Source organism: Monodelphis domestica, chromosome 6 (genome assembly GCF_027887165.1).
Source record: "Monodelphis domestica isolate mMonDom1 chromosome 6, mMonDom1.pri, whole genome shotgun sequence".
Lineage (NCBI taxonomy): Eukaryota > Metazoa > Chordata > Mammalia > Didelphimorphia > Didelphidae > Monodelphis > Monodelphis domestica.
In genome coordinates, this window is record NC_077232.1 from 172656932 (window position 1) to 172684585 (window position 27654).

General features: G+C 39.3%; 1 protein-coding gene across 3 annotated transcripts in view; it reads right to left on the reverse strand.

The window, feature by feature from the left end:
- The window catches only part of MAML3 (mastermind like transcriptional coactivator 3), a 556838-nt gene that overhangs the window by 202806 nt on the left and 326378 nt on the right, over positions 1 to 27654 (reverse strand). For all 3 annotated transcript variants that reach the window (XM_056802719.1, XM_056802718.1, XM_001377635.4), the window contains exon 2: positions 19521 to 21101. In XM_056802719.1, coding sequence (XP_056658697.1) covers positions 19521 to 21101 — 1581 coding nt within the window. The remainder of the gene's footprint in view (positions 1 to 19520; positions 21102 to 27654) is intronic.

The following is a 27654-nucleotide window of genomic DNA, read 5'->3' on the forward strand; positions in this document are numbered from 1 at the left end:
AGAATATCTTCAAGAAAGTTCATGACAATGTGAAAGAAATGACCATAACCATCCACACTTGGAATACAAAGGGGACTAAAGATATATATCAGTTCTGCCTTAGAGATATGGGGGAAGCTCATCAAGCTGGTCTACCATAATTCATCTGTGTGTATGTGGGCATGTGCATGTGCATGTGTGTGTGTGTATCTTGGACAAGTGCTACAAACAGGCAATGGATTAAATTTAGAAATAAATAAGAGGCTATTGGATTGGATTATATTTGGGAAATGGAAAAGCTTTTTCAATGATTCCAAACTTCTCATGAGTACAAAGACCAAATCTTGAACATAATCATTCTCTCAGTAATGTTCTGAAATCTATTCAACTAGTGTTTAACTTTGTTGCAAACATTTATATTCAAATATTCAAACTTTTCCTCCCCCTGATAGAACTTTCCTTTCCCTTTTTACCACTGATATTACCACACTACCACCAACAGGGAATTAAGACTTTAGCTCTGACTTACAATGAACTTTCTCTGGAAAAAAATGCATTTGTGATGTAGAGCACAGGATGTCTCAGGATACTTCCTGGCAATGTTAGTCAACAAGACTCGGCAGTACTTCAGTGAAAATCTTTACTGAACAAAAGAGCCTGGCTCTCTCCAAATAGATTTCAATTGGTTGGGTATATTCCTGAGATCATGGCTGGGTCTCTGTCTGATCATTATAGTCTTATTCTTTAGTAAGAAAAAGACAGAGTTTTCCCCTAAAGATTCCCTGTGAACTGATTCAAAATGACTACCACACATTGGTAAAGGATTATTATTGTAATCATTATTATTAATAATAATCACAACAATAACAATAATCAAGATGGTTACAAAAGGTTTGAGTATAGATAAATGAAATGCTCATTAATTACACCCAATATATGAAAATCCAGATGAACAGGCAGTGAAGTGAGGATGTATTTATTTAATAAAAGGATTCTTACTACCTAGATAAAGTATCAGTTAAGGAATCCCTTAAATGAAAACCCTCTAAAATGCCTTTAGAATATGATTACAAATTTTAGTATTATCTGTAATATATAAAGCAACATACAAATCTATTGTTCCACTAGAAAGAAACAAAACAGTCTACACACAACTAATTCAAAAGAAGTGTCTAATTAGACACAAAACAATGCCATGAAAATATGTGGAACTTCAATGTGAACCATCTGAAACACAGTACTCATTCATTAAAAAATTTGTGTGACAGTAAAATAGAGAAAGTAGAATAAAGTTCCCCAAAGGGACGGCTTGTTAGTCTTTTATTTTTTATTTTTTAGCTTAGCTTGGCTTCGCTAGCCTTAGCAGAGTGCCAGATGCATAGTAGGGTTAATAACTGCTTGCTGACTGAATAGTATGTGCAGAATGAAAGCTGGATGCATGATGAATGAATGGAAAGTATAAATGATAATAAAAACATACTCTACACTTGGAACTGGTGATATCAAAATGTAATGCTAGCTGAAATAAGAATCCTCCAGTAGTAGTTAATTCCATAGAAACAACATTACAAATAGAGGACTGGTCAATGTTATCAAAAGAGATTTACCACATCTTAGCTGAGTTTGGTTACAATGTGGTGGGTACGCCATTATGGCTCTGACTCCTGTTCTCCCACCAGTTCTGTTACTACAAAACTATTTTGTCTCTAGTTATATTTTCAAGGATCCAATTAATTCTGTTGGAGAGTGTATGCCTCAGTAACATGCACTGGGCTCTGGTTAAGACTGTGCTATTCTTTCTTCCGGGCCACATAGCTAAGAAGGAAATATAGAGGTGACAGGGAAAGGGGGGAGGGCAGATTAAAAAAATGAGAGAGGTCGGCAAATGAATATATCAAATATGAGAAAAGTAAGAAGAATGAAATTCTGTACTTTTAGTTTTGAGAAGAAAAGGTAGATGGGTGACAGTAACAATATTCACATCTCTGGAAGGTAACAAAAATAAAAAATTCCAGCTAGTTTTTGCCATCCCTGCTGAAGAATATGCATGAGAAAATAAGCAAACTATGGCAAGAAGAATTCAGTTTGGCAATAAAGATCACAGAATTCTAGGTATCAAAAACTTTCTAAAACTGTAAATTACAGGTAAATTGTCCAACTGTATCAGTGTAGAGATTTCCTGCATACTGATGAAATCACTGGTCCAGGCTCTATCCCTTCCCCCTCATCCCCAATAAGGAAACTGAATTAAAGAAAACAGTAAAAGACTAGAACTCTTAAGTTCAAGACAGAATGCCATCTGTCTGGTTTGGCTTAGGTGGCCTTGAGGCAGGGGGATGAAGTGGATTATCTCTGGATTATCTTTTAGCCTTATGTTTGATTCTATGGAACAGAGCCATAGGAACACAGAGGAAAGGGCACTGGGATTTAAGAGTCAAGAGAAATAGGTTCTTGTCATAGCTCTGAGTCTTACCGTTTGTGGGATACTAGGAAAATAATTTGATCTCTTTGTGCCTCAGTTTCCTTATCTATAAAGCGGAGATAATCATACCTGTATTAGCTACCTCACAGGATTGTTCAGGGAAGCATTTGGTAAGCCTGAAAGCAGCACATGAATACGAGCTATTATAATAATATTAATATTATTATTATATGTGGTTATAAATTACTAAGATTTTATTTTGAAAGAGAGACAGGGGCTACGTTTTCCTAAGAGATGAGATTGAAGAAAATTATATGAATTAACTATGTTCATTTTTGCTTCCAGCAGTTATCTTTGCATAGGTGAGCACTGAGAAATTCTCACTTTTGTATATTTTCCTCCTTTTCTCTATAATCTTCATCTATGTGTATATGGAGAATCTTCTGGGTCAAAGAAATGTATGAGTAAAAAAGACAAGAGGCTGCTCCTGCAGTTAGAAGAAGGGCTGCAACTCACTGGTTACCTGAGGATGTCAAGAGCAAAAATAGAGAGGAACACCAGAGGCAAATAGATGAGAGGACATAAAGAGTCACATAGGATTAGCAAATGTATTGACATATTTGAGGATATCTAAGAAGAAATCGCATTTCCTTTGGAGGCAGAGAGCTGGCATAATTTCCTTATTTTAACGAGTACAACAATAACACAGAATTTCAGGATCTAGAGTTAGAAAAGCCCTATCCCTTCATTTAGGCTCTCTTTCTTTGTACCTAAAGTCTTGGTCATATATATATATATATGTATGTATGTATGTATATATGTATATATACATATACATGTCAAGCTTATTTCTGAGTAGAAAAAATAGAAGGAACAGGGCACATAATAGGGCTTAATAGATGCCTGCTGACTGACTGAATAGTATGTGTAAAATGAAGGCACGAATGAATGAATGGAATGTATAAATAATATAGGCATACTCTGTTTAACATTCTTAATTTATTATGTCAAAGAGTAACATTAGCTCAAATAGGGATACTATAGCAGTTGTTAATTCCATAGAAACAATGTTATAAATGGAGGACTGGTCAAATGTTACCATAAAAGTTTTACTACATAGTAGCTCCATTTTTAAAAGGTAGTTCATTGATTTAGAGTAAGAAAGCAACATATAGATCAGCATTGGCGAAGATGTGGCACACTTGCAGAGCTGGCACTTGGGGAGCTGTTCCATTCTACCTCTTCCCAGGGCTGAAGGGCAGTTTTTGCATTCCCTATCCCTCTGTCCAGCCACCCAAAGCAAGCACTTCCTCCCTCATCTCTCTTTGGTCATTCAGGGGCTCACTGACAGCTTGAATTTGCCTTGGGCATTTGAACTCAGAAAAGGTTTGCCAGTGCTGATCTAGGCCACTAGTGTAAAACTCAAATAGAAATAGGGATCACCAAATCGTATATAAGGATAGCTGCTAGCTGCAGATGGACATAGAAAATCATGTTAATATTATCTCTGGTTTTATTTCCCAATAATATTTTTATTTGAGTGTTTTGGGTGGCAAGTTTGATACTTCCAATTTAGGCCAATCGTCTTGTTTGAAAGATGGGGTAAATGGGGCCCAGGTAAGGGAAGTAACTTGCCCACAGTCACACAAATAGTAAGAGAAAGTGTCTGGATTCAGTCAGAGATCTTTAGATTACAAGTCTATCTGCAAGATATATGTGTTTATCATGAAATGATTTATTAATGAAGTTCATAAATTTCTACCAGTTTGAAAGAATGAGCTCTTTCCATAGGCCAATTCCCAAATAAAGGAAGAAAGAGGGAAGGGTAGGTTACACAGTGAGTAGAGTGCCAGGTTTGGAGTAAGGAGATCTCAGTTCAAATCTGGCCTCAGACACTTCCTGGCTGTGTGACCCCTGGAAGTCACTTAATGCCAACTGCCTAGCTCTTACTGCTCTCCTGTCTTGGAATTGACACTCAGTATTGATTCTAATAAAGAAAAGGAGAGAGAAAGTAATGGAGAAAGAAAGAAACAAAGTAAGAAAGAAACAAAGAAAAGGAAGGAGAGAGAGGGAAGAAGAGGGAGAGACAGAAAGAGAGAAAACGAAAGAGAGAGAGACAGAGGAGAGAGAGAGGAGAGAGAGATTCTCTTCACTTTCTCTGTACACATTTCTCTTCCTCTTTTCTGAAATGAGTGCTTTTAGAGAGAAAGGGAGAAAGGGGGGGGGGAGGAGGGAGGAAGGGAGAGTAGAAAGAGAAAGAGAAAAATATTTATTAAGTGCTTTTCTATGTGTCAAGCCTTGTTTATAGAAAACAAGTAAGCAAGATAGTCCCTGCTCTTGAGAAGCTGACATTCCACTAGGGAAGACAACATCTAAGGGGGAGCTAGGCAAAGAAGGGTTGAGGAGATTGGCTGGGATATACAGGCAGCATGGTTTCACAATGGCAGGGAAGCATATCCAGGAGTAACCCAAGCCCTTTTGGAAAGGCACCGAGAATTACAGTCTGCTTTCCCATGTGCGGGAATGATGTTTATACACTAGTTTCTCTCACTAGACCACCAATTTAACACTCTGCCAACTGTCCAATTAGTCATGTTCCCATTGAGCTATGTGGGCTCCTCTCCAGCTGCACACCTTTCTTTCTAAACATAATTAATGAGGCTCATCAAAACCCTAGAAAACAAGCCCAGAGCACCAGCCACTCTCATTGACATGTTAATAGGCGGGGTCAGGTGCTCCTGACCTCTCCACAGGATGTTTATATAGCCCCAAGGCTGCTCACAAAATGGTGTCTGGGTACAGTACTGTGTGTATGTGTGTGAATGAAGCCCGCAAAGGGCCAGCTAACAATAAGCTCGATAACACAAATCGAGCTGGGCTCAGGTTTAAAGATGGCTGCTCCATCAGTTTCTAAGAGGCAAGCTAGGATTGAATTGCTACATACATTCTGATTGGGGCAAATATGTTTTCCTACAAATTATTTCTCTACAGGAGGGACAAGTTATCATGACCTGGTGTCTGTCACAGAGGGACACAAGAAGCAATTCTTGAGGGTTTTTTGTTTGTTTGTTTAACCCTTGCCTTCTGTTTTAGAATGTATACCAAGACAAAAGAACAGCAAGAACAATGCAAAAAGGGTTAAGTGGTAATACATCAAGGAAGTAGTCTGAGGCCAGTTTTGAACTCAAGTCCTCCCAACTCCAGGCCTGACAGTAATCTCCACCAGAACCCCACATCTCTAGGTTTCAAAAACAATGAAAAGTATACCCACAAAAAGTCTGGGGATCCCTCCAATGGCCTGATGTTAAGATGGAAATAAAATGGGAAGGGAAGAGAGGTGCATATGAACACTAATGAGCGTAACAAATGATGGAGGGAAAAAACCAAGCCTAATAAGGCTGAAGAACTAGCAAGAAAAGTCTAGAGCATTCTCCAAGAAGAGCAGTTCCTGGTCTGCTGCCATTTTGTGGCATTTTATCTAGGTGAAAGGCAATATAAGGTCATGAGGATGGAGAGGAAGTTAGTGCACAGGAATAAAATAATCTTCCAAAACATCCTGAGCCAGTGTGGTGTGGTAGATGAAAAGTTGGCCTTGAAGACCCAAGTTCACAAGCCCCTAACCCATAATGGCTGTGTAGCCATGGACAAGGCTCAAGGACCTCTCAGTATTCTCTCTAAGGTATTGAACTGCATTGATAGAGGGAGTTTCCTCATCCAGTCCCTGTCTCCTCTCTGTAATTATTTTGAAACACAAGTAAGTCCACATGATGCCTCTTGTCTATAAACCTTCATGACAGTTCCCTACTGCCCAAATGGCCAATGGGAAACTCTATAACCTGGCGTTTAAGGCCCTCCATCACCTGTTCTACCTCTACCTTTTCATATGAAATTTCATCCAGCCAAATGGATTACCAGTTGCTCCTTGAATTCAAAAAATCATTGTCCTATCTCCATTCATTTATGAATACATGCCAGGCATGTATTCTCTACTTAGGGGCCCCCTCTCCCGAGAAGCCTTTCCTGGTCTTCCCTGTTGTTAATATGCTCTTTCTTTACACATATCTGTGGAAAGGATATCTCCCTCCAACATAATGTGAGCCCCTTGAGGACAAGAATTGTGCTTTGCCAGGAATAAATGCTTATTAAATGTTTGTTCAATTGGTTTGGATTAAGTTTTGCTTCTACTTTGGCCCTGCCGATGGCCTCCCACCTTTTTAGAGCTAAAAGTTTCTCTCCATTCTTTGTCCTTATTGATCCCAAGTGGGATACAGAGACAAAACGATTTCTCCCATAGGAATTCATATTCTTCAGAATTGTGGTAACAGATAATTTTAAAACTGTCATGCTATAGATAAAGATGACAGGGAGACCCGAGTTCAAATCCTGATCCACATCTTGACTAGCTGTGTGTCACTTGTCACTTAACCACAGCTTAATTTCCTTATTTGTAAAAAAGAGGACAATATCGGGATCAAATGGAATAACATGGCAAAGCACTTTGCAATCCTTAAGGTGCTACATAAATGCTTGCTGTTATTAACCTGTATTTTATATTACACCTATCAGTATCAAGTCACCACCAAAGTATTCAATCACAGCTTCTAAATAATCCCATATTAAAACACTTCACAAGGTTGTATTTCATTTACACCACAGCACAAGGGCCGTGGAACTATAAGTGCCAAGAAAATAGAAGGTTCTATCTGGACTACCTAATCTGTCTCCAGCCTTCCTATCTAAATCTCCTGCATATCTTTGCCCTTTACAAAATCTACAGCCTATATGGGCTAATGTACTGCTCTCAGTTTCCTTATCTATAAAATGGGGGTATTGGGTTAGAGAGCCTCTAAAGTCTCTTACAGCAGTCTATCTGCGAGTATTCGATCTATGAGCCCATTCCTCTGGACAAAGTTCTATCCATCTGGGCTATGGTCAAGTCCATCCACAATACTGAGAATTCTTGCTCTCCCCACCCCAGCTTCTTCAACACACAGCTTTGCTTGATCCAGAAAGTTACTAGCAGCCCCTCATGTTACTTTGTATGTGTTTTTGTATTTACCTAACAATACACATATGTGTATGCCTACCCCACACATATATGTAAATAACAGTATAACATGTATGCATTTTATTCTTCCTTACCCCCCCCCACAAAAGAATGTACATTCCTTGAAGGTAAGTACTGTTTTTTTGGGGGGGGGGTAAGAAGGGTTGAATTAATGAATTAATTAGTTTGTTTGTTACTTTATAGTTCCCAGAGGTATCTCCCTCCCCTTCCACACTAGAGAAGACATCATTTGCTGTAAAAAAAGACCAACAACAAAACACATGTATATATAAAGTGATGACTTTGTATTCCCATCACTTAGCAGAGTACCCAGGGCAAAATGGAGGCGAAACAAATGATTGCTGAGGGAATGAATGAATTCTGGACTCTGATCCACCAGAAAAGCAAGCAAAAATGATCTTGGAGTTTTGGGGTACACCCTGAGGTTTCTAATGCACCCCTGCTTATTCATCTTTCCCTCTTCTATACCGTCTCATTGTTATCTGGCTTTAAAAACATTCTCTGATTAAACAGAAAGGTTTAAAAAGCCATTCATTTGGATGGCACTGGACAGTGGGAGGCCAAGAGAGGCTTTTATTCTAAACCAATTTCTGAACATTTCGTATTCAAAAAGCAATCAGAAAATATGTGTATATTTGTAAAATAATGTCCTTGTCTAACTCCATAATCTTAATAAATGGGAAGTATCAGCTCCGACCCTCTGCTGGTTCAATATTTACTGTTTACTTAATAAAAACGTATACTTAAATTATGTGTCCTCATATATCATATTAACTAATCGTGACAACATATTGGAAATCTAAGCAGAGAGAAAAGTCCTTTGACTCCTTAGAGTCTTATCTCTGCCCAGAATATCATCAAGAACAGCGATTCTGTGGGAGCATAATTTACCCAGGAGCCAAAGTACAATGGAAAATCTCTATAGGAGATCAGCATCTTGGCAGAGAGTCTTGTACCTTGCAGGATATCCTGAAGTGCCTATGAATAGATAATGAACAATGACGCCATATGTTTTAGAGGGTAGAACCCTGCTACTGTCATGGGGCCTCCGAGAGAAAGTCCTCCTAAGGACCCTTTTGAAATCCTGCAGAAAGTGTGGCTCAATTCATTCCTGGGAGTGGATATAGAAACAGGAAGTTCTGGATATCAGTCCATATATTAACTCACAAAGGCAACCACAGTCTGGTCACATACAGTCCCTAAAAGGCAAATATACACACTTGATAAAAATGCAGTTTGGTTCCAATTGGTGCCAATAATGAATCCCTTGATGTGGCTGCATTATTCGCATTCTCACTGTGCATTGCCATTAGGTAGGAACCAATGACCACTGTTTACATAATTACCACTTTGAATAGCACAATGTCAAATGTTATTTGCATTAACTGAGACCTCCCTATGGAAATGCCACTGTAAAAGAGGATCCCATGATTGCATCATCACCAACAGATAGGTATTATAGGTGGGTTACTGTGGCAATGCCTGCAACCATTCCTGTGTGGTTAAGTGCTAGAAACGATAATATTTATTTTATTGATGAGAAAACTGAGTCCAAGGTCTGCAGTGGAGAGGACCTTGGTTTAAATTTGGCCCCAGATACTTCTTAGCTGTGTGACCCTGGGCAAGTCACTTAGCCCCAAGGTATAAAGTAAGGGTTTAAAAAAAAAAAGGAAGCCAACAGGATAGTGAATGACATGCCACAGCTTTTCTAAATACTGTTGGAGCTCTATTCACCAGACTTTTAGGACTCTCTCCCTCCTGCTCCCTTCTTCCTTTTTCCTTCCTTTCCAAAGTACTTATCAAGTAGCAGATACACTGAATGTTCTATATAATATAAATATGAAAGTAAAAGTTGAGAGCAGTCCTTGCCCTTAAGGAGTTGACATTCTTTCACTTGGGAGAGAATAAAACGGTCACATATAGATCAATGCTACATGTATGTGATAAATCCAAAGTAGAGGAGGGGAGGCTAGGAGGCACATTGGGAGAGTCTGGGACTGGGAAAATTCAGAGGAGTTTCCTATCAGCAAGCTGTCCTAGCCCTGATGATCCTATAAGCCTGGATTTCTTTCATTCTATATAGCTTCTTTTTAGCAATAACATCAATAACATTAACAATAGCCAGCATACTCTAAGGTTTTCAAAGTGCATGACAATGATCTCATTTGGTTCTCCCAACAAGAGAGAGAGAGAGAGAGAGACAGACAGACAGAGAAACATAGACACAGAGACAGAGACAGAGAGAGACAGACAGAGAGAAAGAGAGAGATACAGAGAAAGACAGACAGAAAGACAGACAGAGAGACAGAGACAGAGAGAGACAGAGAGACAGAGACTCAGACAGAGAGACACAGAGAGACAGAGACAGAAAGAAAGAGACAGAGACAGACAGAGACAGAGAGAGACACAGAGAGACAGAGAGATACAGACAGACAGACAGACAAACATAGAGAGAGACAGAGAGACAGAGAGAGAGACAGACAGAGAAACATAGACAGAGACAGAGAGACAGAGACTGAGACAAGAGAGACAGAGAGAGAGACACAAACAGAGACAGAGAGAGAGACAGACAGACAGACAGACAGACAGACAGAGAAACAAAGACAGAGAGACAGAGACACACACAGAGAGACACACAGAGAGAGACTTTCATTTTCTTCTCCAGATCATTTACAGATGAGGAAACTGAGGCCAGCAGGATGAAGTGACTTGCCCAGAGTCACACAGCTCCTGATTCCAGGCCCCACACTCTATCCACTGTACCACTAGCTGCCCTGGAAGATAGGGTATTATTATTCCAATTTTGTAGATGAGGAATCTGGGGCCCAGAGAAGGAAAGGGACTTGATCAGGGTCACACAAACGTCTGAGGTGGGATTCAGGTTCAGATCTCTCTGACTCCAAATCCAGTATCAGATTCACAGTACCTAGCTGCCTGAGGCCTTGCAACCACTCAGCTAGATAAAATGTCTGGTGGAGTGTGTTATTTTTGTTTGTGTTCCCTGGGGAAAGAGGCCGAAGTGCCATCTGTCTTTTCTATCTGGCACTGCAAAAGGAAGTAGCATGGGGGACGGGACTGGGTAGAACAGCAGGGCAATTAGCCAGTAACGAGGTGAGTGCCCTTAGACTCAGCAGCATGCAACAAGCCTGAAGCTTCTGACTGAAGCCTTTCTCTCCTTGCTGCTCATTCTGCCTGCTCCAGAGGCATGTGACTGGTATCTGACAGAGTGAGTCAATGACAATAAGATTAACCAATTATTCAACCATTATTAAGATTATTAAAAATATTAAACCTATAACAATAAGAATAACAATGATTGCAAAACCTAAATATATATAGGCCAAAACACGTCTTTCTGACTAATGGAGAGGCTGCAGCAAATTTATTAAATGTCTATTTTAGGGAAGCACAGATTAAGTATAAACAACTATAGCAGGTAGTTACAATGGAACAAGCCTGATAGATAAGCACCAAGGTGTTCGGTAGTCAATTGGATGCCTGAACAATCAAGCTTTAGTCATTCCTCCCAGGGCTCATAAATTTAGCCTTTCATTAGGCAAAGCTGCCAATTCAATTTTATGATGTAAAAAAATTGTCATGATTAATAGCTTATATTTAGTATTTGCTACATCCACTAAAAGATGGAATATCCTGGAGGAGTTAAAATTACTCTTGACTCACTGATAAGCAATGAGTTCAGGCAGTAAACACTGCAATTTCCCAACTAGCATCAATATGCAAGGCTTTAGGAAAACTGATGGAAGCAAGCGAAGATTCAGGTGCAGTCTTGGATGTACGGTTTTCATATCCACCAGTTCATGCAAATCGGAAAGTCACCGATTCTGGATAAAAATGTCATGCGACACCATTACCTCATTAGCTTGGTGGTGATAGCTAGTGTATTTTCTGGTAGAAAAAAATGAAAAGGCTTTCAAAATTATATTTGCATAGATATTCCCAAAGCTTCACTCTAAACCCTGACTAGTTGTGCAGTAAGATTTTAGGGGATAAATAGGAAAATAAGACTAAGAAAGATGGATTGTTTGACTGTAATAAAACACATTGATAAGAAGCTCCAGAATGGTCTGTTGCTGACAGACTAACCGTTGCAAGGTGAAGTCATCATCACCTTTTACTATCCATCTCTTTCACAATATCTTTTTGTTGTTGTTGTTCTTTTGGGTTAGTGGCACCATGACTATTGTAGTCATTTGGGTTCAAAACTTCATAGTTATTTTGGGTAAATTTTCTCTTTCCTCCATCTCCTATAGGTCACCAAGGATCACTGATTTTAAAAATAAAAAGGTTCCTAACATTGATCCCTTGCATTCCTTTCCAATAATAAAATCATCTCTCTAGTCCAGACTTGAATCATCTCCTACCTCAGTTAGTGCAACAGCTTGCTGGTCTACCACCTTCAGTCTCTCCCTCTGCTCCAATCTAGCTTACACAGCTGCCAGATAGACTGATTTCATCATTTGACTCCCCTGTTCAAAGACCTCCCCCAATCTGTCTTGTTTCATGGTGGCCTCCCAGCAGTGGTGGAAGGCCTCAATCTTTTTGTCTCCTTGCACAAAAGGGTGCCTTGCTACTTACTCCCTCCCCTTAAAAATGAGGATACCATTCATCCAACGTTCCCTGGAGGCAGCTAGGTGGCTAGTGGATAGAGTGGGGGACTTGGAGTGTATGGTTCTGTCACCACCACTGTACAGAAGCAAAAATAAGTTAGCCGCATAAAAAGAGACAGTTTTTGCCCTTGAGGAAGTCATAATATTAAAAAAAAAAGACAACATGGAAAGATACAACATAAAATAAGTTCTACTTATCTTATCATACAAATTTGAAAATGGGGGAAACAACTCTAACTCTTTCCTAGAGTTCAGTTAATATTTTCCTCCCTTTATTATCTTATTATCTTAGCTAATCTCATCTGGAAATTAGAGAGGATGAAGCCCAACAGGGATGTAGGAGAGAGAAAGAAAGGTGTCCTGTGGGCTAGAAAGAGGAGCAATTCTAGAACTTTGCTCTTGAAATTTGGAGCTTGCTGCTAATGTGGACAAGTCAGAAGAAAGGAGGGGCATAATCTTGATCAGGAGCAAAATTCAAATAAACAGGCATTTTTTAAACACCCACTAGGCACTCTGCTAGACCCTGAAAAACAAAAGCACAGATAAAGCAGAACTGGTCTTCAAGGAATTAATATTCTGTTGAGGAATGGGGGCATGAAACATGTCCACAGATAAATACAAAATATGCCCCAAATTACTGCAAACTCATTTGACTGAGTTATTTAAAAAATAACAAAATATAATTTTTTTTAAAGATGAAAAGACCTTAGGAAGCAACTAGCCCAATCCCCTTACTTTTACAAATGAAGAAATTAAAGCTCAGAGAATTTAAATAACTTGCAGCAAGGTCACACAGGTGACAGAGTCAGCATCTAAATCCACAAATGACTAATTCCAAATCCTCTCTTCTTTCCAGCATACCACATTCTTGTCTCAAATGCAACAAATCAACATTTAGTAAGCATCTGCTATGTGTGTTTGTGGATATAAAATTTAAATTAAATTAAACTTAAAAATTTTTTTGATCTCTTCTTTGGAATGGCTCGGTGGAACTCAAGTCATTTCTGATCGAAGAGGTACTCACTTTGAGAGATCTGAAACAAATTCCCTGGTGCGGACATAAACAGAGCATCTTGAAATAAACGTCTTTGGTGGCATCCTGCTGTTTGCTTTAGGTGTTCCAGTCTTCGCTTAAAACAAAAATGATCATGGAGTACCCATCTTCCTGATGACAACGGCAAATTTTCACCAGCGACAGAACAAAACATATTTGAACTACATCTGTGTCTAATTATATTTTATGCCCTGCTTATAATTTCTATTTGTATTTATGCTATGTACCTGCATGCAGCATAATTATATATGCTGCGTAAGTGTGTACAGAACTACTTTGGATACAAATTTGAACTAAAAGACGCATGTTTCCAAAGAGGATGAAAAAAACCTTTTGAAGCTTGTTTCAAAGAGTTGTGAATTAATACTTCATGTAAACATATTAATAACTGGCACAGTTTTAACCCAAACAGTGATGTCTTATTTTAATGGTGGACTCACAAGGCCTGTTTTCTTTGCCACTGAGAAGAAGCACATGAGAAAGCAGAAAGGAAAGAGGAGAAATATATGAATTTAATCTAGAAAACCATTACTTTGTCCTCTTCACTTGACTGAGCTTTTTAAAAACATGACCTCTACAGCCAAAGGCTTCTGTGCTTTCATATTCCAATAATCACATGTGCCAGAAAAGAAGTACCTTTCTGAGTGGAAAGGCAGAAGTCCATGTGCCTAGCAGAACATGAAAGGGCCAAGCAAGAGATCTCTCACTGCATGTCTGCAAATTTCAGATCTGATGAGAGGGGAAGGCTGTAGAAGATCGGAGGGTCAGAGGTGTACAGTTAGAAGGAAGCTTAGATGGCATCTAGCTTAACCCCTTCATTTTACAGATGAGAAAACTGAGACCAAGAAAGCAGTTGTGATGGGCTCCAGGTGACAGAAGGAGAAATTAAGCCAAAGATCAAGGATTTGGAACCTAGGTTCTCTGACTGTAAATTCTCCTCACATTCACCAACATCATGCTTTCCAGACATAAATGAAAAGGAATTCTCTCTCTGGGCTCAAGGGGAATTACTCCAAGTAGTATGGAGCTAGACAATGAAGTGACATGGATTAAACCCAACAAGAGATCTCTTTAGGTATGGTCCACACTTCATTTCACCTATCAAACATCTTGGTTGACTAAATCACCCCATATAGAGTCTTTATTATTGGTCTACACCAGATTTTAATAGCAAATTATTTAAAATGAGGCACAGTGTGGCATAGTTGATAAAGAGCTGGTCTTGGATTCAGGAAAACTTGGGCTCAGTTTTGCCTCTGGCACATACTGACTATGTGACTGAATCTTGAGAGGAACATTTACAACCACTGTCTCCACTTCCTTCCTTCTCACTCTCTTCTTAATTCTGTGCAGTCTGGCTTTCAACCTCATCTTTATACTAAAACCACATTCTCCAAATTAACAATGATCTCTTAATTGCCAAATAGAATGGTCTTTCCTCAATCTTCAGCCTTCTTGACCTCCCTGCAGCCTCTGACATGTTGGCTGTGCTCTTATCTTTGGTCTTCCCTCTAGGTTTTGGGACACTGTTCTCTTCTGATTGTTGTCCTAAAATGTCTGCTTGTTCCTCAAGGTGTTCTGCTGGCTCTTTATCTGGGTTATATCTACTAAACGTGCATCTTTCAAGGCTCTGTCTTGAGCAATCTTCTCTTTTCTCTCTATAGTATTTTGCTTAGTGATCTCATGGATTCCATCCTTGACTTCTTTCCTGACTTTCAATCTCATATCTCCAGCTGCCTCTTAGACACCTCAAACTGGATGTCCAATAGATCAGCAACTCAATATAGCCAACACTGAACTCATTATCCACCCCACCCCCCCCCAAACCTAATTTCCCTTTTACTGTTGAAGGTCCAAACTTAAGCTCAGAACACAGATGTCATATTTGACTTTTTACTCTTTATCTCTCTGCCCTCTTATCCAATCTCTTACCAAGTCCTATTAATTCTACCTTCATAATATCTCTCATATACAACCCCCTTCTATGACAGTGATACTGTCCTGGGGCAGGAGGACCTCTTCACCTTCCATCTGGACTACTGCAATAGCCTAATGATTGGTTCCCTGCCTTAAGCTTCTCATTACTCTAGTCTATATTCTACTTAGTTATCAACATGATCTTTCAGAAGCACAGTCCACGTCACACCTCTCCTCCATTCAAGAAATCCCAATGGCTCCCTATTACCTCTAGGACCAAATACTAAATCTTCTGTTTGGTTTTGATAGGTATCCATAACCTGACCCCCTCATATCTTTCTAGTGTTTTTATACTTTACTTGCTCCACACATTCCACTATGCGACTCTGGGCAATTTCACTAGCATTCCCCACACCTAGGATTCTCTTCCACTTCAACTCAATCCTCCAGATTCCCTTGGCTTTCTGCAAGCCTAAGACAAAATACAACTTTTTACAGAAGCTTTTCCCTGTCCCCCTTAAAGCTAGTGCCTTCCTTCTAAGATTATCCCCAATCTATCCTGTACATGGTGTTTCCCTCCATTAGACTGTGAGGGCAGTGATTGTTTTTTGCCTTTTGTTGTATTCCTAACACTTATTATGGAGATGCTTAATAAATGCTTATTGTCCTGACTCAACTTGACCCTGGATAAGTCATCTGACCACTAATTACTCTAGGCAACTCTTAAGACAATGAAATTTAAGAGATAGTACTGACCAAGATCAGTAGAGGGAGTTTGCTCACCTGGGAATTCCTTGTACCAGTTAAACAATGGGTTTAATATCTCTCCCTATATCCTAATATTTCAGAGGCACTATGGAAGGGGGGATTCAGGGATAGCCTTGGAGTAAGGATAATTTGGACCCAAGTCCTCTCTCTGACTTATAACAACTGTTAAACTATGGCTAAATTACTGATTGATCTATAAGAGATTATTAAAATAGAGCTGGAAGAGTCTTTAGAAGCCACAAACTCCAACCCCCTAGTTTTATAGATGAAGAAGCTGAGGTCCTTAGAGGTTAACTTGCCCAGGGTCTTACAGCAAGTAACAGCTAGGAGCTGAAACTAAGCTTTCTGACTACAAATCTGGGAGTCTTTCCACTGCCTGCTATTGCCTTCTATGGAGGCTAAGTATCAAACTAACTGAACTATCTTGGGCTTCAGGGAAAAGGAACCGTACCAGGAGCTCTAAAACAATGTCGCCTAAGAAAAATTCATAATTCTCATCATTTTGATTATTTTCATCATTGCAAATTAATTCATGGCCCCAGAGGATGTCTCCAATGTACCTCAAGTACTTGGTTTGATCCTGTTTTGACTGTAGGTCTCCAAATCAAAGAACAGTCTACTAAAATCTCAAAAGAGGAGTGTGTGTAGGAATAGTAGGCAAGCCAAATGGACCAGCCAATCAGATCTCACTTTTACATAAATTCAGGGTAAGGCTACCAATTTAATTTGCTGATAATTCTAAGTTAAGGAAATTCTGTGAAAGAAATGCAGTTTTAGGCATACATTTTAGCCATACACTCTTGGGAAATTCCTCTTGCATGCATTTTGAGGAGAAAATAAAGAGTAATACTTAGCCAGAAAAATTCCATCACCACCCTCCTCATCTTCCCCAACACAGTGGAACAAATCTACTTATTTTTTTCTTCTTCAGTTTTCCTTCTGTTATGGAAATGCTTTGTGCTTACTAGAATAGACACACTTAATTTAAAGAACTCTTAAACTCACACCTCAAGTATTGAAGTTTGGGAGGGAAGAGAAGGAAAAAGTTCCTAAGTATGCACTCTTTTTAGCCAGGTGTAATTGCCCCTACACCCAGTCACTCTATGTATTGTTCTTATCTCTTTTTGCTTGGTAAATGGGACTATCGGGTACCCCCGCCCCCCACAATGCAACTTTAAATAATCTAGTCTAGAGGAAAATGCCAACAAGGTATTGGGACTAACGCTGCAGAATTAGCCAGAATATGATATGATGCGTAGCAAAGGTCTGGGTCTCTGGAAAGAAGATGATTTGTTGTATGAAACTTCTTTTCCCCATGACTTTAATCTTACAGCAGGCTGATACTCCTTTCTCAGTCCACTGCATGTGCACAATTATGGACCTCTATAGTTAAAGACTACTGTAAAATTCATTAATTAAGTATAATTCAAGCATTCTGGGCTCAGATTTTTCCTATGTATTGCTCGGGGTGGGGTAGGGGGAGTTTACAAAGCAAATTAATCTATTTAACAGCCCTGGTTAAGTCTTTTTCCTTATGCATATATCCTGCTCTGAACAGTGAAGGCACTAATTACACAAATTCTTTGACCAGTAGTATCAAGTAGAACTCTTAGATCTTGATTTTTATCAGCCCTCTTTCCTCAGTAGAGTTCCATTAATTATCCCTCATCACCATTGGCCCCCATCCTCCAAACAGGACAAACATGAAGTCTGGCAGAAGTTGCAAGACATCCTCCAAGAAGAAATTCAAATCTGGCCTCTACTACTTTCTACCTGTCCTGCTGAACTACGAATATAAAGGTTTTGACTGGCACTGCCTTGTGTGCCAATTACCACCAAATTTCACCTGTCCTCATCTTGGAAAAATATGGCTAACTCTCTCAGATCCATATACCAGTTATCCAGAATTACATGGAGTTGCCCTAACAGTTGAAAGAGTCACTTTTAGCTGTCTGAGATGTCAGTGGAATTTCCTAAGCCTCTGAGTTTCTGTCTATGGGGAAAGCAAATGAGAAAGTCATAAAAGAAATTTATAATCCATTATATCCCAGAGTAACAATTTTGCATATCTTTTTGTGCATTTATTTATTTTTTAATTGATTCATTTAATAGAATTTATTCCCATATATCTCAGGCCCTCCTTCCCTGCTCCATAGAAGGTATCACTCAACAAAAAGATACGTATATGTATATAGATTGTGCCTTTCTAGTTTCTATTTTTTTAGTTCATTCTCTGTTATTCTTCAAATATTAATTCCAAAGTTGTATATGATGTAAATTTATTTGTGTAAATTTCACTCTGCATTACTTTACATAGATCTTTCCACACAGCGCAATAGTATTCCATCACATTCATATACCACAATTAGTTCATCCATTCCCCAACTGATGGACATCCCCTTAGTTTCCAGTTCTTAGGTACCACAAAGAGTGCTGCTACAAATACGTTGGAACATATAGGTTCTTTTCCTTTTTCCTTGATCTCCTTGGGAAATAGACTTATCAACACTATTTCTAGGTCTAAGGCTAGACAGAGTTTTATAACTCTGGACATAAGTCCAAATTGCTCTCCAAAATGATTGGATCAGTTCACAGTTCTACCAACAGTGTATTAGTGTTCCCATTTTTTCCATATCCCCTCCAACATTTGTCAACTTGATTTTTTGTCATTTTAGTTCATCTGATCAGTATGAGACAATATATGAGAATTGTTTTGATGTGTATTTCTCTAATCAGTAATGCTTTAGAGGATTTTTTCATATACCTATATATAACTTTGATTTCTTTATCTAAAACCTGTCTGTTCATATCTTTTGCCCATTCCTCAACTGGAGGATGGCTCTTATTCTTATAAATTTGACAAAGCTACCTATATATTTTAGATATAAGACCTCTATCTGATAAACTATAAAATTTCCTTCCCAATTTTCTGTTTTCTTTCTGAGCTTGGCAACTTTCATTTTATTTGCATAAAAACTTTTAAATTTAATTATGAAATTTATCTATTATATAAAATTGTCCATTATCTCATTATAATCTCCTTCTCACATTTACTTATAAATTCCCATTCTATTCATAAATCTGAAACATGTTTCCTCTTCTTCTCATTTACTTATGACATCTCTTTTTATGTCTAGGTCATGTATCTATTTTGATCTTCTCTTAGTGAATGATGTAAAATATTGGCCTATACTTAGTTTCCGCCAAACTACTTTACAATTGTCCCAGAAATTTTTCTAACCAAATAGTGATTTCTTATCCCCAAAGTCCTAGATCTATGCTTTTGTCAAATATAAGGTTACTATAATATTTTACTGCTGTTTGTTGTATGTTCATCCTGTTCTACTTATCTACCTTCCTATTTCTTAGCTAGTTCTAGTTTTGATAATTATTGCTTTACAATATGATTTAAAATCTGGTACTGCTAGATCTCCTTCCTTTACTTTTTTTTCACTATTGCATATACAATGATTTGTCCACAATCAAACAACTTTGGTCTCAAACTAGTCAAAGACAAGAAAGTTTGTTATACTAAGTTTTAGCAGCAATTTCTTTCCAATCTCAAGCAAAGAAAGGAAAGCACAAATTCAAAGACCAAAAATAAAAAGGTATTCCTGCAAGTAACTCTTTCCTTGGCAATTCTGAAACGGCCCAATGGAACGCTTCCAAGGGATTCTCACTTACCTGGCTGTGAGAAGGCAGTGGGGCATAAGCCATAGGCTGATTCATCACTCCTTTTTGCTTCATGAGAAGCATGCGCTTCTGCTCCTCATTCAAGTGCGCCATCTGAGCTTGGAGCTGGGGCTGGGACTGCTGTGGTGGCGGTGGCTGCTGCGGTGGCGGCTGCTGTGGCAGAGGCTGCTGCTGCTGTGGCGGTGGCGGCGGCTGCTGCTGCATGTACGGCATCATCGGGTTTTTGTTGGGATTGGCCATGGGTGGTGTCATCCTCTGACTCAGTTCTGCATTGAAATGGGTCAAAGGCTTAGTGTTTCCGTAAGTGAGTATATTGGGCTGCTTGCTTAAAGAGTTTGTACCCAGGTTATTTGGCTGCTGATTGATCATATTCATGTGGTTCTGGGGGAGGTAGTTATTCATTGTCGTCTTCTGCAGGTTGTTTGCCATGGCAGGCACTATAGGGTTTTGGTTGTTAAAGGCTTGGGGGTACATCATGGGGCTATTTGGTTTGTCTGCACTGAAGGCTCCTCCATAGGGACTGGATGGGGGCCCCACCGGTGACCAACTGGACGTCGGATTTGGATGCTGTGGCTGTGGCTGCTGTTTCTGTTGGATAAGTTTAGCTCTCTGCTGCTGCTGGGCAGCCATTTGTTTGAGCTGCTCTGCAGGCGACAAATCCGCACTGGAAACTGCCACAGGACCAGGTCCTGCACCAGTCACAGTTCCTGCTGCTGGAGTCATGAGATAACCATTCCCTGGCCTGGATGACGCTTGGCCTGGAGTAGGAGCTTGGTTGGGTGTCTGGGGGGACTGGACAGCACAGTTTGCTGGTGAGCTGGCAGGATTTGGCGCCACAGGAGTGCTAGAAACAGAAGGTATGCTACTAGCTGTGGAGACGTTAGAAAATGGGGGGCCAGAAGAAGACGGTCTCCCCTGGGGAGATCCCATGGGGACATGAGCAAACGGAGAGTGAGAAGGATCACTCTTGACACTCGCACTCTCTTGAGAAAGAGGCGTCTCAGTGGTTGGCCGAGAGAATTCCGGCTCCTTCTTCTCTTCAAAATCTTCATTGAATAAGTCCTGTATGTCGTCTTCAGGGACAGTGTTAGCCAGCTCGTCTATTAACTCCTGCCACTCTTGATCGTTGAGGTTAATGTCCGAGAACAACTTGTTCTGATTGGAAAGCGATGTTTCCGAAGTGTCTATGCAAGTGGGGTCATCCAGTGGTTCTTGCTTGAGTTCCTTGTTCTGCAGGATGGCAAAGCTATCCTCAAGGTCGCTGCAACCGTTCATGGAAAGTTTAATCTCCGGCAGCCTGCCATTCTTACCCAGCTCTTCTATGATCCCCGGAGCATGAGCTCCACTGTTCGGCAAGGGTAAAGAAGGCTTCATGTCCAGCTGGTGAAGAGGAGACACAGAAGGCAAAGGCATATTGTTGGGCAGATTGCTAATAGTGTCCATTGCTGCAGGAATGTCCTTTCGGATTCGCTTGCTCGTTGGGGAGAAGTTCCCATCACAGGCGCCATTTTGCTGTTCGCCATTAAGCGGGGACCGGGCTCCTTCCAACTTTCTCTTCACAGTCTCTTGAAGCTGGAAGGAAAAACACACACAAGAAAGACTGTCATAGGTCATAGATTAAAAATGTATTATTAAAGCATCACAATGAGAAGAGTTCCAAATTTTCTGTTCCCAGAATCCTCTATACCTGGGGAAAAGAAGTTCTTCTACTAAGTTTCTAAGCCAGCATCAGATTACTATTGAATTCTCAGAGAAAAGAGGCCATACCTTCCAGGGAGCCCAACACCACATATCAGCTGTTTTTAGGACAAAGGATAGATTTGTGGGGGAGGGGTGAGTGGGAGTTAAGGGCAGTGCTTTTGCAAAGGATAAGTCATCTGTTGTTATTTTCAAAATCAATGCCAGGCATAAGACTTGGAGGTGGATTAATCATCTTGGAGGGGAAGAGCCAGTCATTTCTTAAAAACATTAAGAATGTTACATCTTAATTGAGAACATCCAGGAATGAAATATTTTAAAGATTCCAATAAAGATCTTTGTAATTCTTGCATTGAAATACCATACAGTGTTAATAATGCACTAAAATAATATAAAGCATACCCAGGAAGGAAAATGATAAAGGCTTCAAAAATGACAGTCCAACAATTCCCTATAATGCTTTTTCTTTGACTGGGTTTGGGGATTTGTCAAAATTTGTCAACATGAGTTTAAAAGTAAAACAGAAGAAACTATGTTTAGCAAATGGATAAATGCTCAATAAATACTTTTCATTCATTCATTCACTCATGCATGCATTCATTCCTTCATTCCATGGAACTGCAGAATCAAATGTTGCAGTAGAGGACACATGAGACATTTTGTCCAGCTCCAATTCCCAAAGGCTAACTAAATTAGCTAGAAACCTAGCAACAAATAAGGGAATGGTCCCACGAACTTGACATTTATTCACTGGAGTTTCACTGTCTTATTGAGATGGGGAAATTTTGAACAGGATCCAAATGGAAAATAAGTCTAATTTAAGAAAAGCCAAATGGAATAGAAATGCTTTAATTTGGAGAAAAGTAAGCTGAAAGAAGACTATAAATATACTTATCACCACATGAAAGATACCCATCATTCATCATTCATGTCCATAGAGGCTAGAAAGGGGGAAGTTTCAATTTCAATAAGGAGAAGAAAGGCCAGCCATAAGAAAGAGGTAGGATCATAAGTTTAGAACAGGAAAGAACTATAAAGTTCATTAGTGCTATAAGTCCATTTTGCAGATGAGAAAAGTTGAAAAAATTAAGGACTTGTTCAGTCAGACAGCTAATAAGTAGCCAATCATCTCAGATCCTATGACTTCAAATCTAGGTCTCTTTCCTCTCCATCACAAGGCTGGGATGCAGAATCAGTTATCTTACCCAGAGTTGGCACTTCACAAATTGTGGAATTTTTTTTCCACATTGAAAAGAATCTCTATAGAGATTCACTGAGTCCTATCCATAACTCACAACAACATATTTGGCAAGTAGACTGAAAACTTCTAATGTGGGGGAGCCCATCACCTCTAAGATGGCCCAGTCTCTTTTTGGATAGCCTTAATTGTTAGGAAGATTTGATTAGTTGAAATTATCATTGCACTGAACTAAACAAGCTGCTAAAAGAGGTTAGAGGATTCCCTAATTTGGAGAGCTTTAAATTTTGAATTTATATTAATTTAAATGAATGGTTTGAACACCATCCTGGTTGGAAGCATGTGTCACACCACATATCTCTGGGCTCTTCCAATTTCACCAGTTTAGTCAACTACATTGTTATAGTAAACTATATCATCTACAAGTCTTCCACCATTCCGTATGATGGCCTTTGCCTGCGAGTGGCAAAGATTTGGCCAATTGGAGCTGGGGAAAGAAGGACATGCAGACCCCCTCCTTCCCACCATTGTTAGAAGGCATATATGAAGAAAGAGAGCAGGAAGGAATGAGGCAGACGGTGCTCTTCGCCCTGGTGCCCATGTACACTAGTCGGTATTCCTGAGTACACATTACTCCTTTGTTCTAAGTGATTGGTGTTGCTTAGGTGTCCAACATGACATAAAAGCTAGGTTCCTCCTGGGAGTTCCCTATCACCAGTCTGTCTTTCGACACCCCACACTGTAGAAACTTTAAAGCAATTCTCATGTTTATAGAAAGAGAGTTCTGGGATTTGGCAGTATTCAAGAATGTTATCTTATTTGAAAAAGAATCACAGATTTGCTGAATTAGAAGAGCTCTCGGAGGCCACCTTGTTCCTTCTATACTTGAACAAGAATTCCCAGTCCTTCCTCCTTGACAAGGGAGTATCCAGTTTTTGATCAAAGGCTTCTACTGAGGACTTCTGGGCAAGATGACTGCCTGGAAACAGATGATCCAGATCCCACTTATCTACTCCAGAAAAACCCTGAAGTTTTTCAACAAGTCAAATAATGATGGTGAGATATAATGAGAAATTTTAATAAGACTTTTTCTATCTCAGAACTACACAAAAAATTTCAGCCAGAAGTTCATGGGAAACAGGAAATGGAGCTGCCAGCAAAGCCACTGACAATGTAGGGTAGCCTTCGGGTGTGATCAGAGATGGATTAGTGACATCTATAGCTTACAAAGGCTCTGTCTAGAAGCAGCAAGAGCAGGAGGATAGCTCAAAGAAAGCTGCAGGACAGTCAGAAAACCCCAGGGAGGGGACCATGGACACCTGAAGAAGTCCCTGCAGGCAGTACTGGTATCATAGAACTCAAATCAGAACATTCCCAGGTCCAGGGACCCTGTGGTACACTCTGGCCTAAGACAGCAATGGGGAATCTAATGATTGAAAACTGTGGCCTTCAAAGATTCAGAGGGTTCTGGGAGTGAGCAAGAGCAAGCTAAGCTGACTCTCCTACCCAAAGCACAGCAAGGGACAGAGCCTGCCCCTTGAATGGAGCCCCAGTGCAGGAACTAAAGCTGAAGAAATGAGGAACTCAAGCAACAACTAATATGAAAAAACTATTATGTCCCCCAAAGAAGAAGATTCCTCTGGAACAATTACAAGCAGACACTAAATGGAAAAATTGGTTGCTATGAGTCCCACAGGAATACCTACAAGAGAATAAAGAAGAGATAAAACTATGAAATTATAGTTCTGGATGAAATAATTAGGAGAATAAAAAGTTTAGAAGAGAAAGTAGTAAACTTTAATAGCAAGCTCCCTAAAAAGTAGAATAGCCCAAATAGAAGTCAGTGACTCCATGAGAAAACAAGAAATATTAAAACCAAATTAAAAGATTAAAGAAAAAGAAGAAAATGTAAGATGATATTTTAAAAATCAACCTGCAAAGTAAAAGGTCAGGGAGAGAGAGTTTCAAAATCATTGGATCCTAAAAACTATGATTAAAAAAAAATAAAATAAAACCAAGTTCTGTACACTATATTTCAAGCAACTATAAATGAAAATTGCCAAGATCTACTAGAACCAAAAGACAAAGTGAATTTAGGAAGAATGTACTGACCACTATCTGAAAGGAACCCTGAAAAGAAAAGTCCCAGATATGTCACACCCCAAATTCCACCCTCCAAAGACTGAAACATCCAGTAAGAAACATTTCAAGGAGCAAAGATAATTATCATACAAGAGTTGGCACCTTCTACCCTAGATAAGAACTTAGATATAATATTTGGCATACAATACTCCAAAAGACTCATCACCAAGAATCTTATCATGAAAAGTTGTATATAATTTTATCAGGAAAAAGGGATCTTTAATGGACTTTTAAAGTAAGAGTCAGGAGAAATCTAGAAAGGTTAATTTATTTGAACAACAGGAGGGGAAGGAAGTATGATGGCATAGTACTGACATTCTATTTTTTTAAAAATTTACCTTCTGTTTTAGTATTAGTTCTAAAACAGAAGAGCAGCGAGGGATAGGCAATTAGGGTTAAGTGACTTGTCCAGTATCATACAATCTGGGAAGTGTCTGAGCCCAGGTTGGTACTGACTTTCTAATGGGAGAAAAGTAACAAGTGTCCCTTCAGAAGCTCAAAATCTTCGAAGTGTATTGAAAGAGTTAATAAGAAAAAGAGAGTTCCTGGGGAATAGATCAGTTCTGTTCTGACAGTTTTGAAGAGGGTAAGAGAGGGAGGGTAAAAAAAAATGCATTAATGCAGAATGGGGAAAGAATGCAGTAGGACTTGCTATTTCTAATTATGGGTGTTTATGAGAAGAAGACTATTCATCTATAAAGGAAGAGATGGGAGAGTGGACATCTGATGAACCTCATTCCTCTGAAAAGGAAAAAAAGAGTATTGAACATATAAACAGTTTGGTGTAGAAATACATAAAATTCAATAGAGAAACAAGGGGAAATGTGGATGGATGAGGTGGGGTTAAGACAGAGGATCACACTAGGGAGGCCCTAGCTGCAAGCAGAATCACAGTTCTCCCATTAGGTTCTCTGTTTTAAGATGATAGAATTCTAAGATCATGGATTTATTTTTTAAAGGAGCCTCGAGTGTGAAACATTTTTCTGGCTGTCCCATGTATAAAATACCCTGATGATAACAAATATTCAACTAGAATCAAAATATTTTCAGTTGCTTCAAAAAGAAAATAGATGCAACAATAATTTTCCCCATTCAATGGTTACAAAATACTACTATTTTCACAAGAAACTTGGTACACATTTTTTATTGGGAACAACAGTAGCAAAAACTGTTTTCTTGATTCAAGCTCAGGTCCATCTATATGTGTGGCTGCAAAAATTATCTTTTGTTTAAAGATTAGTGGGCTTTGAAGAAAACAGATAGTTCATGTCTCTATTGACGCAGTGGCTAATTAGTTCCAATTGACGATGATAAAGCCATGATTAGGTTCATAAGTTCACAGATTTAGAGTTGTAAGCTTGTCTATTTCTATATTTTACAGATGAGGAAAAGGAAGCTCAGAAAAGATGTTACTTATCCAAGGTCATCCAGTTAGTTAAGAGGTAGCCTGATATAGCAGAGTCAGAGGTCTATTTTGAGGCAATTGGCTTTAGTTTACTCATCTAGTTGGACTGGATGACCTCTAAGATCCCTTCCAGGTCTAAAACTATGATCTTATGTCACAGCAAAACGAGAAACTGAATCTAGGATTCTTAGGCTCCAGTGCTCTTCCTCCTAAAATTTGGTACCTCTCTAATTGTTGAAGATACAACTGTAGGAATTATTTTTTTAAATCAAGTTGCCTGAATGATCCCCTATTTTTTATTATTTTTTAAGCCTTGGAAAAATTTATTTATTTGTTTGAAATTTTTTAATTAATTAATTTAGAATATTTTACATGGTTACATGATTCATGTTCTTTCCCTCCCCTTCACTCCCCCTCTTCCTGTTGCCAATGAGAATTTCACTGGGTTTTACATGTGTCATTGATCAAGGCCTATTTCCATATTATTAATATTTGCACTAAGGAGAATCTTTTAGAGATCTTTTAGAGTCTACATCCCCAATCATATCCCCATTGACCCATGTGATCAAGCAGTTGTTTTTTTTCTTCTGTGTTTCTACTCCCACAATTTTCCCTCTGAATGTGGATAGTGTTCTATGTTATAAGTCCCTCAGAATTGTCCTGGATCATTACATTGTTGTTAGTATAGAAGTCCATTACATTCGACTGTGCCACAGTGTGTCAGTCTCTGGGTACAATGTTCTCCTGGTTCTGCTTCTTTCATTCTGCATCAATTCCTGGAGGTTGTTCCAGTTCACATGGAATTCCTCCAGTTCATTATTCCTTTTTTCACAACAGTCTGAACTATCCCCTAGCACAATGATGGCAAACCTTTTAGAGACAAAGTGCCCAAAAAGCAACTCTCATGCTGTGTGTGAGCCCCACACCTTACCCCAGACAGGGGAGGGAGGAAGTGCTCACAAAGGGTGGGTAAAGTGAGAAATGTCTTCAGGAGTGCATGGAGAGGGGGAGAGGTGCAATACCCTCTGGCACATGTGCCTCAGGTTTGCCATCATGGTCCTAGCATGTTTAAATTTTGACCTGGTGGGTATACAGCTGAGGTTTTCCTTCTACTTTGAGTTCTCATTTGACAATTTCGTATGTGCAAGAGTGTGTGTATTTATTTATGCAATGATTCTACATCTCAAATTCCTAGGTTATATCTACTCTTAAAGAGCATCACTCATCAGTGAAGATGCTAATTTTTTTAAGGTTTCAAAAGATTTCTCACATATTCTCTGTCTTTGCCATCATTTGCTGGCTCTTCTTAGGCTATGAGAAAATCAGGGAGCCAAAAGTTCAGTTCAGTTCTCTCTCTCTCTCTTCTTTTCCCTCTAAGGAGGTGGAAGAAGAGATGAAGTAGTGTTTCTGCAGTGCTCTGTATCTTACACAAACACACAGCTGGGCAAGCTTCAGAACAGGCAGATTGCTAATTGGGAGAAATCATTCCTTGCCCAAACAAAGCTTGAAGGGATCCAGCTCAAGATCCTTAGCCTTATACTAGATAGCCCTAACTTCAGAGGCTACCATCCCCTCTGCTCTCAAAGACCAAAAGGGTCTTAGCAACGTGTACTCTGGTGCAAAACACTGCAGAATCTCCTACTGAACATACTGCTTCCTTTCTGTATCATAGTGATTGCACA